We start from the raw sequence: 14,992 nt of genomic DNA on the forward strand, positions 1-14,992 counted from the left end.
GGCAGGTGGAAACTCCTTTGGGAAGGTTAACCCCCTGCTGCATTCTTTCTGCCTGTGCCCCTCCTCAAAGGCCAGAGCCACAGCCCCTCACCCTTCAAGAGGAGGGGAGAAAAGGTGGGGTAATGGGAGGAACAGGGTGGGGGTAGGGAGTTTGGCTGCCTTGGTTTGCATAGGTGTTAGTGGTTTAGAAGGGAAAACATTCTTTTTACAACATAATTCTTTTGGAGTTTTGTAACTATCTGAAAAAAAAAAAACTGACCAAAATTTTTTTTTAAAAATATCCTGTGTTACTTTACTAATTGATACATGGTAAAATAAAAACTGGAAGAACTTTACCATAGATCCTGTTTGTTTGACTTTTCAATTAGAGTTGGATTTCCAGATAAGTGATTTCCATCAAGCTGCAACATTTGTTTGGGAAGGGGTATTTGAACTATTAGACTGCAGCCCTTACCTTAATCTGGTCCTGTCCTGGGAAATGAGGGAAGTAGCTAGGCCAGGAAGGTGTAGGGAGCCCACAGACAACAGCAAGGGAACAAACAGGCACCACAAGTTATCTGTTGTAAATCCACTGACTCCAGTGAAATTTAAATGGGATGTGGGGAGGGGGACAGTTAAAGTTGTACTACTAGGTTTCATTCTCTTTTTATACTGCTGCAAAAAAATCAAATGGCTTACACTGTTCCACAGCCCAGCCCCTGAGGTCCTCCCTGCTCCCATTCTCCTGCCTCCTATCCTTGACTCCTGCCCTCCTGCACACACACCCAGCCCTGATTACCAGCAGCTCACTTACATACCCCAGCCCTCCCCCACATATCCCAGCCCTGCTCTGGCTCCTGCAACACTCTCTCTCTCTCTCTCTCTCTCACTACCAGCCCACACTCTGGAGGAGAGCAAGAGGAGGACAAGGCAGGCACTTCTATTAGGCCATAACCACTTAATTGTAGGTCTATATTTGGAATTTTTACCTATTTTTGTTATAATAATGCAGTATATTGTTTAAATAGGTGCTCAGTCAACTTAATGGTATTTGGAATGTTTATTCTGCATGGTTCTAATGCCTCTCCACTGAACTCACTGAACTCCACGCAATTTGACCAGATGTCCCATATTTCACATAGGGAAATATGGTCACCCTAGTATGTAGATGCTCCACAGGCCGCTCTTTTGAAAGAGAAGCATTCCACTGCACCGGCCAGGTCCCTGCAGCCAGCTGCCTGCATGTTTAAAGCTGCATGGACCCAGAAACCCCCTGGCAGGAGGGTGAGAGCATGTTGACAGCAAAGACATGAGCTGCTTGCAGCATGCCCTCACGGCCACCCCCTCAACTGCAGAAGAGCGCCATGGCCAGCAGCCAGCTGCCACAGGAGCCTCAGGGTCCCCCCCTCCACACACACACACACAAAACAAGCCCTCACAGAGCTTGGAGGAGCTCAGGCAGCCACCAAAAAAAGGGCATCCTCCTGGACCAAGCCAGAGCTCAGGGACTTCCTCAGCCTGTGGAAAGAGGAGGTGGTCCTCCAGGGGATTGGTGTCAAGCAGCGTAATACGGCTGCCTTCACCCACCTTGTGAGCAGACCAGCCACCCAGAGATGCCCTGCCCGCACAGAGGCAAGTGTGGAGCAAATTAAGTAGCTCCAGCAGGGCTATGACCAGGCCTAGTATGAAGCCAGCCGATCAGGGTCAGGTCCCACAACCTGCCCTTACTACCAGGAGTTCCAGAGCCTCCTGGGGCCCCAGGACATCTCGCCACCACCTGCAGTCCTGGACACTGCAGCAGATGAGCCACACCCCGAGGCCGAGAAGGAGCCGGGATGTCAAAGCAGCACCACCCTGCTGTACACGGAGGTGGAGACATCTTCCAAGGGCTCCAGTGACAGGGACCTGGTTATCAACCTGCCATCTCAATTGTCAAGCCAGGTGACAGCCAGCAGGGCATCACTGGACATCAATGAGGGACCCTCCGGTAAGTACCCGGCAGGGTACACCCCCAGGTCGCAGGGCAGGGGACCACAGCTGCCAGTGGGCCACCCGCACACCCAGCAGACCCAGGCCGGACACAAACCAGATGACCATGGCTCCCAGCACGTCTTAACAGCTGCTGGCAACACTCAGCACCCACCCCTGTGGACAGTGGGTGGGGACTCCCTCAGTGCTTGCGATACCCCATGGCCGGGGAGGTGGTGCCCGTAGGGGTGGGGGGGGGCTGGTGCCTTGAGGGAGGTGGGGGGCACAGCCCTCAGTCCATCTCTTCCTCTCTATCCTGGCATCCATGCCTCAAGAGGGCTAGGAGAGCCCCGTCCCACCCATTGTCCTGGACAGCCCAAAAGAAGCAGAGAAGAGGGCCCAGTCACTCCTCACCACCAGCAACATGACAGGCCCACAGCAGATGGGCACAGCAGCAGTCGGGGGGGCAACAACACCATCCACCACCAGGGGAGGTGGCCAAGTGGTGCCTCCGCATAGAGGAGGCAGACCAGGCCTGGCAGAGAGTAGCCTGGGAGGACCTCAAGGTTAACCTCAGGGACATAGCTACAGTCCTGTGGGAGCACCTAGCCCACCTATTCCCCCCCTGCTGCTGCATCCCCTAATGCCCTCACTGCTGAGCCTGACCCTGCCCCTGCCAAAGCCCTCCCATGGCCCTAACTCCCTCTGCTTCTCGCCCCATCCCAGCCCCACGGAGGATGCTGAACCAGGGTTGGGAAGGGATCCCGGAGCCAATGGAGCTCATGGCCGTCCACACTGCCCTAGACTAATGACCCTCCAGGTTGAGTCGCCCTTCCCTTCCACTCTCCAGTTTGAGTTCCATCACCAGGTTGAGCTGCCACGCTTCCCCAGCTCCCTGATGTATATAGTTTACCCCTATTCCCCACTGTAAATAATTCTGTGCACTGTTTGTAACAATCACAGAGTTAATAGTTTTCATTAAACAGTTTATTTTTCCACCATCCCTGTCTCCTGTGCTCATAGTGGGGGGACAGTGAAGGGTGGATGGCAGGGGGCGGGTTCTGGGGGGGGAATACTGGGGCCCGTGAGCAAACCTCTCATAGAGGGCCTCCCTAATCTGGACCCCATCCCAGTGCACCTGGCAACTCGGAGCAGCAGCCGGCTGTTCATAGCAGAGGCCAGACTCGGCTGCGCACCCCTGTATGAATGCCTCGACCTTTCCCTCCACAATCTTGTGGGGGGCGGAGCAGATGCACACAACCTGGGGCACGTTCTGCAGTGCAACCTCCAGGTGCATGAGGAGGCACCTGAACCAGCCGTTCAGGCACCCGAACGCTCGCTCGACTACATTGTAAGCCTGGTTGAGACAGGTGTTAAAAAGCTCCTGGATGGGATCCAAGTGGCCAGTATATGGCTGCATTAGCCGGGGCTGCAGAAGGCAGTCAACATCTGCCACCATGCAGAGCGGCATGGTGATATCTCTGACCAGGAGCTCCTGCTGGGGAATGTACGCCATGACCTCCATGCACCAGCACAGGCTGGAGTTACGGAACACATAAGTGTCATGTGTCTGGCCCACCCAGCCCAGATAGATGTCCATGAAACAGCCTTTTGAGTCCAGCAGTGCCTGGAGCACCACCAAGTGGCAGCCTCCGTGGTTTATATAGCAGCTGGCGCTGTGTTCTTGGGCACAGATGGGGATATGGGTCCTGTCGAGGGCACTGAAGCAATTCTGGAATCTGAATGCGGTGGATCCTGCAACAGCCATGTCCAGATCCCCAACGTGGATGACCCTGTGGAGCAGCATGGCGTTGATGGTGCAGAGGAACTCACTCAGATTGAAGTGACATTAGAGGAGGTTTTGGAGTTAATTGATAAGCTGAATAGTAACAAGTCTCCAGGACCGGATGGTATTCACCCAAGGGTTCTGAAAGAACTCAAATGTGAAATTGTGGAGTTATTAACAGTGGTTTGTAACCTATCCTTTAAATCCACTTTGGTACCAAATGACTGGAAGACGGCCAATATAACGCCAATATTTAAAAAAGGCTCTAGAGGAGACCCTGGCAATTATAGACCAATAAGTTTAACATCAGTACCAGGCAAATTAGTAGAAACACTAGTAAAGAATAAAATTGCAAGGCACGTAGAAGAGCACGAATTGTTGGGCAAAAGTCAGCATGGTTTCTGCTGAGGGAAGTCGTGTCTAACTAATCTATTAGAATTCTTTGAAGGGGTTAATAAACATGCGGACAAGGGGCACCCAGTGGACATAATATACCTAGATTTCCAGAAAGCCTTTGACACGGTCCCACACCAAAGGCTTTTATGTAAATTAGGTGGTCATGGGATAGGAGGAAAGATCCTTTCATGGATTGGGAATTGGTTAAAAGACAGAAAACAAAGGGTGGGAATAAATGGTAAATTTTCACAATGGAGGAGGGTAACTAGTGGTGTTCCCCAGGGGTCAGTCCTGGGACTGATCCTGTTCAACTTGTTCATCAATGATCTAGAAAATGAGGTAAGCAGTGAGGTGGCAAAGTTTGCAGATGACACCAAGTTGTTCAGGACAGTCAAAACCAAAACAGATTGTGAAGAACTACAAAAAGATCTCAGCAAACTGAGTGATTGGGCAGCAAAATGGCAAATGAAATTTAATGTGGGTAAGTGTAAGGTAATGCATGTAGGAAAAAATAACCCAAATTACACGTACTACATGATGGGGTCAAATTTAGCTACGACAGATCAGGAAAGGGATCTTGGAGTTATAGTGGATAGTTCTCTGAAGACATCCACGCAGTGTGCAGCGGCAGTTAGTAAGGCAAATAGGATGTTAGGAATTATTAAAAAAGGGATAGATAATAAGACAAAAGATATCATACTTCCCCTATATAAAACTATGGTACGCCCACATCTTGAGTACTGCATGCAGATGTGGTCTCCTCACCTCAAAAAAGATATATTGGCATTAGAAAAGGTTCAGAAAAGGGCGACTAAGATGATTAGGGGCTTGGAACGGGTCCCATATGGGGAGAGGCTAGAGAGACTGGGACTTTTCAGTTTGGAAAAGAGGCGATTGAGGGGCGATATGATAGAGGTATATAAAATCATGAATGGTGTGGAGAAAGTGAATATAGAAAAATTAATTTACCTTTTCCCTTAATACAAGAACTAGGGGACACCAAATGAAATTGATGGGTAGTAGGTTCAAAACTAATAAAAGGAAATTTTTCTTCACACAGCGCACAGTCAACCTGTGGAACTCCTTGCCTGAGGAGGCTGTGAAGGCCAGGACTCTATTAGGGTTTAAAAAAGAGCTTGATAAATTTTTGCAGGTTAGGTCCATAAATGGCTATTAGCCAGGGATAAAGTATGGTGCTCTAGCCTTCAGAACAAGGGCAGGAGATGGATGGCAGGAGATAAATCACTTGATCATTGTCTTCTGTTCCCCTTCTCTGGGGCACCTGGCATTGGCCACCGTCGGCAGATGGGATGCTGGGCTGGATGGACCTTTGGTCTGACCCAGTATGGCCATTCTTATGTTCTTATGTTCAGATTACCTGTACTGGAGGGAGGGCATTCGCTCTCGTCAGGGCATGAGGGGGTGTGCCCTGCCCCATACTCCCTCCCCCATGCCCACTGCTGCCAAGGGTCCCCCTTGCCCAGGAGTCCCTTCACTTGCTGTGGCAGGTTTGTGACCCAAGCATGCCTAACCTCCATGAGGACAGCCCCGATGGTGGTCTTGCCCACCCCAAAATGATGCCCTACAGATTGGTAGCTGTCCAGGTTGGCCAGCTTCCAGACAGAGATGGCAAGCCACTTCTTGAAGGGGAGAGTAGGCCGCATCCAGGTGTCCTGGGGTCTGAGGGCGGGGGCAAGCCAGCAGCAGAGCTCCAGAAAGGTCCACTTGCTCATCCTGAAATTCTGAAACCATTCGGCATCGTCCCACTCCCCCATCACAAGCTGTTCCCACCAGCTGGAGTTGCTGGGGTTAGTCCAGAGGTGCTGGGGCACTCAGGGTGTAGATGCTTTGTTCTTTTGAGAGAGCACCTGCAGCCGTATGGATACTCTCTTTTGAAAGCATGGAGTAGTCTTTCAAAAGAGCAAATTGGAAGCCTGATCTGCTTTTTGTGTGTAGACATGCTCTTTTGAAAGACGATCTTTCGGGGGACATCTTCCAGAAGCTTGTCTTTTAAAAGAGCGCTGTAGTGTAGACGTAGCTAGAGACTAACACCAGAGTACAAAGGAAGACATCTGAATTGGAGTTCATTCTCCCAAATGATATTTCTCACCTTGGACTCAACAAAGATAACAATTAACTTACGCATTACAAAGACAAAAGGCAGTCAAGTAGCACTTTAAAGACTAGCAAAATAGTTTATTAGGTGAGCTTTCGTGGGACAGACCCACTTCTTCAGACCATAGCCAGACCAGAACAGACTCAATATTTAAGGGTCTGGCTTGACTGCTTTTTGTTTTGATAGTGTATAGACTAGCACGGCTTCCTCTCTGTTACTATTACAAAGACAGTTTCCCCACTTTTGATATTCATAGTGATCCTTGGCAGCCCACTTAATAGACACTTGCAGAAACTATTTTTCTTCTTCCCTCCCCCAAGCCTTCTGTCCTCTATAGCTGATTTGTCAGTTTTTATTTCATTTATTTCTATCTTTCTGATAAATTCTCTTCATTTACGTTAACATTTATCAGGATTTTCCAGATCTGAAGAAGTGGGTCTCTCCCATGAAAGCTCATCACCCAATACATTATATTGTTAGTGTTTGAAGTGCTACAGGACTCCTTGTTTGTTCTGTGAAGATACAATAACATAGCTACCTCTCTAAGTCATTCAATAAGGCAAACAACTTTCTTTCATATGCAGAAAATCCAGATTTTTTTTAAGAATTCCTTATTTTAATTTTCCTATGAACCTTGTTTTAAGGAAGATCTGTTCTCAGCCTTAAATCTATTTTAGTAGTGTTTTTGTACTAGGATTTGCTTAGGTTTATGTAAAATGTATTTATTTAATGTACCAATCATTTTATACTTATCTTCATAAGGCTTCAAAAGGGGCCTCCAGAACAGATTTGGGCTAATGAAGAAAATATATTAATCATATTAATAACATTTATTCAAATTTAATTTAAATGTAATTTAAATTTCTTGCCTATTCTAGAATTGTCATTAAAAGCACGAAAATTATTCTACAAATATTATCTAATTGGCCCTAGTTATATGGTCGGCAGTCACAACTTGTACTTTATGCAACTCTCTTTGACTTTGAACAACTTAGTAAACATTAAAAACCAGAAATCAGATATGCACATTTGTAAGGAGTCCTAGTACATACAAAAGACCCATCTGTAGATAAGTCAAGCTGTTGAGTTAAACAAATTATAACTTGTCCCTAAAAAGAAAAAAATTCATAAGTGGAGGGCTGGAAGGAACCACAAATCAGCTACTCTATCCTAGCACAGTGAGACAGAAATAAATATCCCTAGACTGTCTGTCTAACCTGTTCTTAAAAGTCCCCAATGACAGCAATTTGACAACCAATTTACATAACCTCATTATTTTTGAAGATGCTCAACTCAAAAATTAACCTCTTCAATCAGCAAAACATGAAGGCCTACATGTTCAAACATGACTAGTGACTTTAGCGCCTCAACCGTTAACTGTCCAATTTGAGTCAGCTAATGAGTGCTTAAAAATTCAGACAAAAGACATGCATCATTTCTGCAAACTGGTATCTTAAATTCACGTCCTGTCATGGTTAGCCAAAAGCTGCGGCACTCAAAATTCCATGTCAGAGAGGTTGTCTAAAATGGGTCTTAAAAATGAAACTGTCCTCATTATGGCAGTTTCAATCTTATGACAGACTATAAGATGGCTTTGAGATTTCCTAATGTATTCAGCACTGATAATCATTTTAGACTGAACATTTGCAATCCAGTTTTTAAGCTAAAAATGCAAAATAAATCAAGACAGATTATCTATTTACCTCAGGCAAACAATAATAAAAATCAATGATTGATTGATACAGTAAGATGTATGCAAATTAGATATATGCTAGTCTAATTACACTGTATGTTTAATTAAGAGATATGAAAGCCCTGAGGATACAAAGGATTTCAGATTAAAATCTGAATTTCCATGGCTCAAGTTCTTGGCCTGGGAGAAAGACCAATCATCTTCTAAGAAGTAAAAATGGTGCCAGGAACTGTTAAAAATTATGCTTATAGGCACAAGCTGAGGACACTACTGGGAAGGTGCTTTATAAAAAAAGGTCCATTACAAATTTTCACTGTAAAGATTTGGCATTTTAAAAGTACATAATTAATATATCTAAAAGCAATGAACATTTTTGAATATTATCAAAAAAATTCTGGCTGATAATCTCCACATTTGCTGGAATTCTATTTTGGGAAAATTGATTGGAAAGTTCCTTAACTCTGAAAAATATTCTATTTGTTATTGAGAATTTTACAAAAAATCAACTACATATTTTATTCTTTAACTAGAACAGGATGAGATGTTGCTAATATAAGGAATGTGGCAGCACCAGTTGAAGGAATTTGAGGAATGTGTTCTTTACAGATCATTTACATGTTAATAGGAAGACTTCAAGGTGCGTATATGTAAATAACTGTTTCGTTTGCAAGAACTGCTGGACGGCAGGAAAAAAGCAGCGGTGTTTCATCTATTATAAACAACTTCTTGTTATAAAGTCACAAATTAAGCTATTACGCAGTGTAGGAAATGTGGAATATCAACAATGCTTGAAATTATTGTGGGAAGAGAGGCCAGTCACCACTGCTGTGTAAGATGAGGCTCACACAGGGCTCCCCCCTCAGCAGAGCACTGTGGTGTAGGAGTAGGGAGGGCATACTGGTTGGACCAGCTGGCTGGGAGCCTTTTGGTCATACAGCCATAACTCTGGTTTGACTATATTTGACATCCACTATTCAAAGATAGAACTAAAGTCCAGACCAATGCTGGGGTCTGTAGTTATTCTGTGAGAATCCAGCCTGGTGGATACTGAGTATCTTGGGGCTAGACCCAGAGCTGAAAGCACTGAGAGCTGAAATCACTGGCAGCTCAAGCCACAGAGAGCTAAAATCACAGGGTTTTGCCTAGAGCCAAGCCCACAAAGCGGCAGAGCAGCAGCCAGCAGGAGTGGAGCACCGTGAACAAGCAGCCATTGGGACAGCCAGCAGAGCACAGTGGGGAGGCTGGCAGAGCACAGCAGGGTGGCCAGCAGAGCGCAGTGGCCAAGCACCCAGAAGGGGCAGCCAGCAGAGTACAGTGGGCAAGTGGTCAGGAGGGTAGCCGGCAGGATGGGAGGCAAGCAGCCAGCAGGAGTGGCCAACAAAGTGCAATGGGCAAGCAGCCGGCAGGTGATCCTGCCCCTGTGTGGCAAGAGACTCTGTGCTGATGTACCTGTGAACTCTGGGTTAGTATAGATCAGCCTGTGCTGGGAGTGGAGGGATGAGGCAGAGGCACACTTTATAAGTGGGAATGTACGGATAAAGAGCTCTAAGCAAAGGACTTGGCTCAGCAGACTCTGGGGGCATTGTCTTGTTTAATGGTCTTTTCATTTCCTATGCTTAGGAATACTGCATCTGTCACTGTGTAAATTCACGTTGGGCTACTGTTATTAAACAAGCTGTTTCTATCTCAGACTTTGTGATTGTGAGAGGAGAACTGCCTTTACAGGCACCCAGCAGGTTGAGTGAGATTGTCTTAGGCTACTGAGTGAGGGTCGAGACAATTTGGTTCCATTATTGACAGAGTACCCTAGGAACTAAACCTGGTCCTTCTGATGGTCACCTTCCATTAACTGAAGGGTTACTCTAATTATTTGCTTTACTGTAGCACTGAGGAGTCCCAGCCATAGACCAGTATCCAAGTCAGCTAGCTCCAGTACAAACAGAGAATAAACAAGATGGTCCATGCCCAAGGGCATGCAATAACAATGCAAGCTAATGGCTCCATGAATTTCAAGCTTAGCCAGCAAGGTTCATGGAAGCAGCTATATGCCAGCTCTTCAAATGGCAGTTACTGGCAACAACTTATCTGAGATCCTTGAACCTCAGCCCCAATAAGAGTCTCCATCATTCCTCCAGGAAGCCATCTGAACAAGCAGGCTCTGCCCTGATTATACTATGGCCTTGTGCTTCCTGATATCAGCTCCACCTGTTTGCTCATGCTTCCCTTGCTTCCTTCCCCAGCATTCTGACCTGCCTTGACTGGTGGCATCTAACTTGTGGTTTCTGACTTCCAGTTTGTTACCGACCTTTGACCCACTCGTATCTTGACCTTACCTGTCTCTTGTTTGATTACCAGTTTGTCTTCTAATTCTGAACTCCCAGTATCCCAACCCAACTGACTCTTGACTCCTACCTCATAACTGTGGACTTTGGCTCCTACTGTTAGGTTTGGCTGCCCATGAGCCAATCTTGACAGTGACTTGCTCTTCATCCAGTTCAGCAATAACTGGATTGGACTAAGAGAGATTCACTAATGTGTTTCTATTTTCCTTGTGCAAAATGAAGAGTACGATATTTGCAGTTGGTGGTACAGAGAGTTGGAAGGTACAGTTAGAACTGAATGAGCAATTTACTCAGTGATCCAAAATCCTGAATTAGTATGAACATTCTGGGATAAAATCTTGCATCTACTAACCTGAGAGAAAGCATCACCATTTTTCTAAAAAGATATGCTGTTGCTCACCTGCAAGTTATGGTGCTTAATGAAGAAATGATTGGGCGGAATTCTATAATCTGTGTTACACAGGAGATGGGACTAATATAAACAAAATTGTTCCTCCTGGCATTAAATCTATGAATTTCTCATTGCTGGCAAATAATCTGTGCAGAGGTCAATGAGATAAGAAACAGCCCCGCTCCCAACTCCCTTTCCAAAACTGAGAGATGTTAACCACACTTTCTAGTCTTCAATATCCCATATCTCAACAGACTTCATGCAATCCTCTGTGGCTGTGGGACAATGAGGGCACATGTGCTAGCCTGGCAGACTCAGAGTGAGTTTATGATTTTCTAAAATGGACCTTAATAAAAACTCAGGCAAAACTTTAGACCAAGCTGTGCATTCAAATACTCTGAAGCAGCTCCAAAGAAATTAATGGGAAGAACACCATGACTGAATGCATCTCTGTATTAAAACTCTTCAAGCTACTGTAATAATTGTACAAAATATGATTTGACAGATAGGTATCATTTGAAAACCAATAACTCATGGGTCAATCTCATGGTGAAATGCAAGTAGCAACAATATATGTAACGTTATGAACATAAGTTAAAATGATGATGGAAATGGGTTTACGAGACAAGTTAATGGCGCAGGGGTAAGCCCGTTTATCAAAAATATACAACAAATGGACACCACTAACCAGGTGTCATCAAAGTTAGCCACCAGTCAAATGGCCTTTCTTTTCAACAAACGCAGGTAGGGACAGATCACTCTGCATGTTAACAAACAAAAACATGGACTTTCTTTCACCATCAGATTCCATGTCTCCATCCTCCTAATGGGAAAGAGTGTTTTAGAGATAACCCTCAGGAAAGTGTATTTTGAAAAATGACTGAACTATAAAAGCGAGGGCCAAAAACACCCTACGTATCATCTTGTGAGATCTCTTTCTTTCTTTCTTTCTCCTAGGATGACAAAAGCACTAGCCTTTTGACTTCGAGGGAGGATAGTAGCATGAAAAGTTAGCAAACAATGTTACTGGAAACACAATACAGATTTTACTTAGAACCAAGAATATCTTGTTAAGTTTTAGATGTTAGAAAACATTTTAACTTTTTTTCTCTTGTAACCATTTATGACTTTACTGCTTCCAGGAAAGGGTTGGCCAGTGTAGAACACATGTTTTTGGAACTATTCAGGACAACGTGTTTTTGAGTCATCCTGCAAGCAGTAATCAAGGCTAGTGTGAGCCAGAGTTTGACTGGAGTGTCGATATCCGGCTGCAGCTATACAGAGATACTTAGAATGTGACCTGCATGATGCTTCACTCTTTTAAAGGACCCTGGGTGGGAGTTACAGCAGCAAAGAACAGGGAGGGACCCAAGGCTGTAGGGCAGGTGGTGACACAACCCCTCAGCAAGATGGAATGCAACCCAGAATATGACAAACATACATTTTCCAGAGCAGAATTTGGCCCCTCAGGTGGGAAAGATGACTACATTGAGGCTGATCAGAGAAAAGCCCATAAATATTGTTAGAAAATAGTTGTCTTTGATAGTACCTGTTCATGTGTTTCTTTTAAGTTATATGACAATTATGACATTCCCAATGAGGTTCTCTCACCTGCCCAAGCTCCTCATTAAGGTTCGAAGTTCTGGCCATTGCAGGCGTATCGGTTTCTTGATAATACATATCTATGTCCTGAAAGAAAAGTGAAAACAGACCTATGATATACAGTTTATTCAACAGTGTAAGTCTCTTCAGACAACATACTGAATTTGCTGCTCACATGACTTTCAGTCACATCAGCGGGAGTGCTGCTGCAGAGGAAAAGCAGAATATGGTCCTTTAGAGAACAACAGTTTGTCTCTTAATTAAAACAAAAGGCAGTCAAGTAGCACTTTAAAGACTAGCAAAATAGTGTATTAGGTGAGCTTTCATGGGACAGACCCACTTCTTCAGACCATTTCGTGGGTCTGTCCCACGAAAGCTCACCTAATAAACTATTTTGCTAGTCTTTACAGTGCTACTTGACTGCCTTTTGTTTTGATAGTGTATAGACTAGCACGGCTTACTCTGTTACTTGTCTCTTAATTATGTTTTTGTGTTAGACAGATTGTAAAGGACACATTTAAAAAGCCACTGGCATTTCCTTTGCTGCATGTTCAGCCCCATGAGCAAAAAAGTGTTAGGAGCCCTAACACAGAGAAAATTCTTTTAACAGGCATGAATAATTCTGCCCAGAAGACAAATACTTAAAAGTCATGAAACTACTGTAGTCCAATCCTCACATCTGAACAGAAAAACTGCTCACCTACATTACAGACAGTTCTGTTATACCATTGCATTTAATCGGAATGCATTGCAAAAATAACTACTGCATGTGCCAGTAAACCACAAAGTAATTTTCCAGATGACTCAGCTTGAAAATGATTCAGTTTCATGTACATAAAAATCTCACAGACAAAATATATGTAACTCCACCTGGAGTTATCTTTTTCAAGTGCCTTCAACAGCCATGTTAAAGCCCCGAGGCTGGACACATGCACACACCCAAGCAGATGCACAAGATACATTTTCCCTAACCTTACACCCTCCAGGAACATCACAGCCATCATCCCTATGGACAAAAGTACTGGATGGAAACCCAAATGAAAACTACCAGTTCAGTTCCTTACATGAGCACAGAAGTCATTATTTAGTGACATGAGCCACCTGCAAACAGCATTGCTTCTATATTTTAACATCCATGGGCAAAAAAAAAAACAAAAACATGTTCACCAAAGCATACATGGATGTGCCCCACGAACAGCAACAAACACATGCTGCCAGCTGTAGGTGGCTGTGAGCATTCTGACTGTCTGCTGGGCAGCACCTGAATCTCTGCTGGGTGGGAGCCCAAGTGCTGAGCTTACAGGGAACATTGCCCACGACTGGCATTCTAGCTCAAGCATCAGCAGTGGGAAAGTGACAGGACCATGTTTCCCCCTGTGGAAGGAAGGGGTCTGCATAGGGATCGTCGAATCACAAAGGTAAACGCATGGCTGTGTAGATCGGGTAGTAGGGAAGGAGTTGGTTTCTTTGACCATGGGATTCTCTTTCGTGAACAGGAATTGCTGGGAAGAGATGGGATCCACCTAATGAAGAGAGGAAGGAACATCTTTGCGGGCAGGCTTGCAAACCTAGTGAGGAGGGTTTTAAACTAGGTTCATTGGGGGAAGGTGACACAAGCCCTGAGGTAAGTGGGGAAGGAGGAGGGAACAATCAAGCAGGCTTCCTGGGTGAAGAGGAGAAAGTGGGCCAATCAGTCACTTCTCTAAGATGCTTGTACACTAATGCCAGAAGCCTAGGGAACAAACAGGAAGAATTAGAGGCCCTGGCACAGTCAAAGTAGTATGAGATGGTTGGAATAACGGAGATTGGGTGGGATGATTCGCATAGCTGGAACAGTCCTGGAAGGGTATAAACTGTTTAGAAGGACAGACAGGGGAGAAAAGGAGGAGGAGTTGTGCTCTATGTGAGGGAGAAGTATGATTGCTCAGAGCTCCAGTATAAAGAGGGAGAAAATACAGTTGAGTGTCTTTGGGTTAAGCTTAGAGGTGGAAGTAACAGAGGTGATGTTGTAGTTCGTGTCTGCTATAGACTGCCAGATCAGGGAGATGAGATAGATGAGGCTTTCTTCAGGCAGCTAAGTGAAGCTTCCAAATCACAGGCTCTGGTTCTCATGAGAGACTTTAATCATCTGGACATTTGTTGGGAGACCAATACAGCAGCGCACAGACAATCCAGGAAGCTTTTGGAGAATGTTGTGAATAACTTCTTGCTACAAGTGCTGAAGGAACCAACCAGGGGCCCTGTGCAACTTGACCTGGTGCTCACAAACAGGGAAGAACTAGCAGGAGAAATAGACGTGGGTGGAAACCTGGGATCCAGCAACCATGAGATCATAGATTTCAGGATCCGGACAAAAGGAAGAAGGGTGAGCAGTAACATACAGACCCTTGATTTCAAAAGAGCAGACTTTGACTCCCTGAGAGAACTGATAAGCAGGATCCCTTGGGAAATGAAGATGAAAGGGAAAAGAGTTCAAGAGAACTGGCAGTATTTTAAAGAAGTCTTGCTGAAGGCACAGGAACACACCATCCCACCACATAGTAAGAAATGCAAACATGGTAGGCAACCAGCTTGGCTTAACAGGGAAATCCTTAGGCAGCTTAAATTCAAAACGGATGAGTACAAGAAATGGAAACATCGACAGTTGACTAAAGTGAAGTATAAACATATGGCTGGAGAATGCTGGGGAGTGATCAGGAAAGCAGAAGCACAAATGGAA

General features: G+C 45.1%; 1 protein-coding gene across 2 annotated transcripts in view; it reads right to left on the bottom strand.

Annotated features, from left to right (window-relative positions):
* Positions 1-14,992, bottom strand: part of ATP8A2 (ATPase phospholipid transporting 8A2) — a 556,173-nt gene that overhangs the window by 465,606 nt on the left and 75,575 nt on the right. For both annotated transcript variants that reach the window (XR_012644144.1, XM_074985625.1), the window contains one exon: positions 12,283-12,360. Coding sequence is in view for 1 of the 2 variants with exons in the window: in XM_074985625.1 (XP_074841726.1) it covers positions 12,283-12,360 (78 nt within the window). In the remaining variant the exon portion in view is untranslated. The remainder of the gene's footprint in view (positions 1-12,282; positions 12,361-14,992) is intronic.

Source organism: Carettochelys insculpta, chromosome 1 (assembly GCF_033958435.1).
Source record: "Carettochelys insculpta isolate YL-2023 chromosome 1, ASM3395843v1, whole genome shotgun sequence".
Lineage (NCBI taxonomy): Eukaryota > Metazoa > Chordata > Testudines > Carettochelyidae > Carettochelys > Carettochelys insculpta.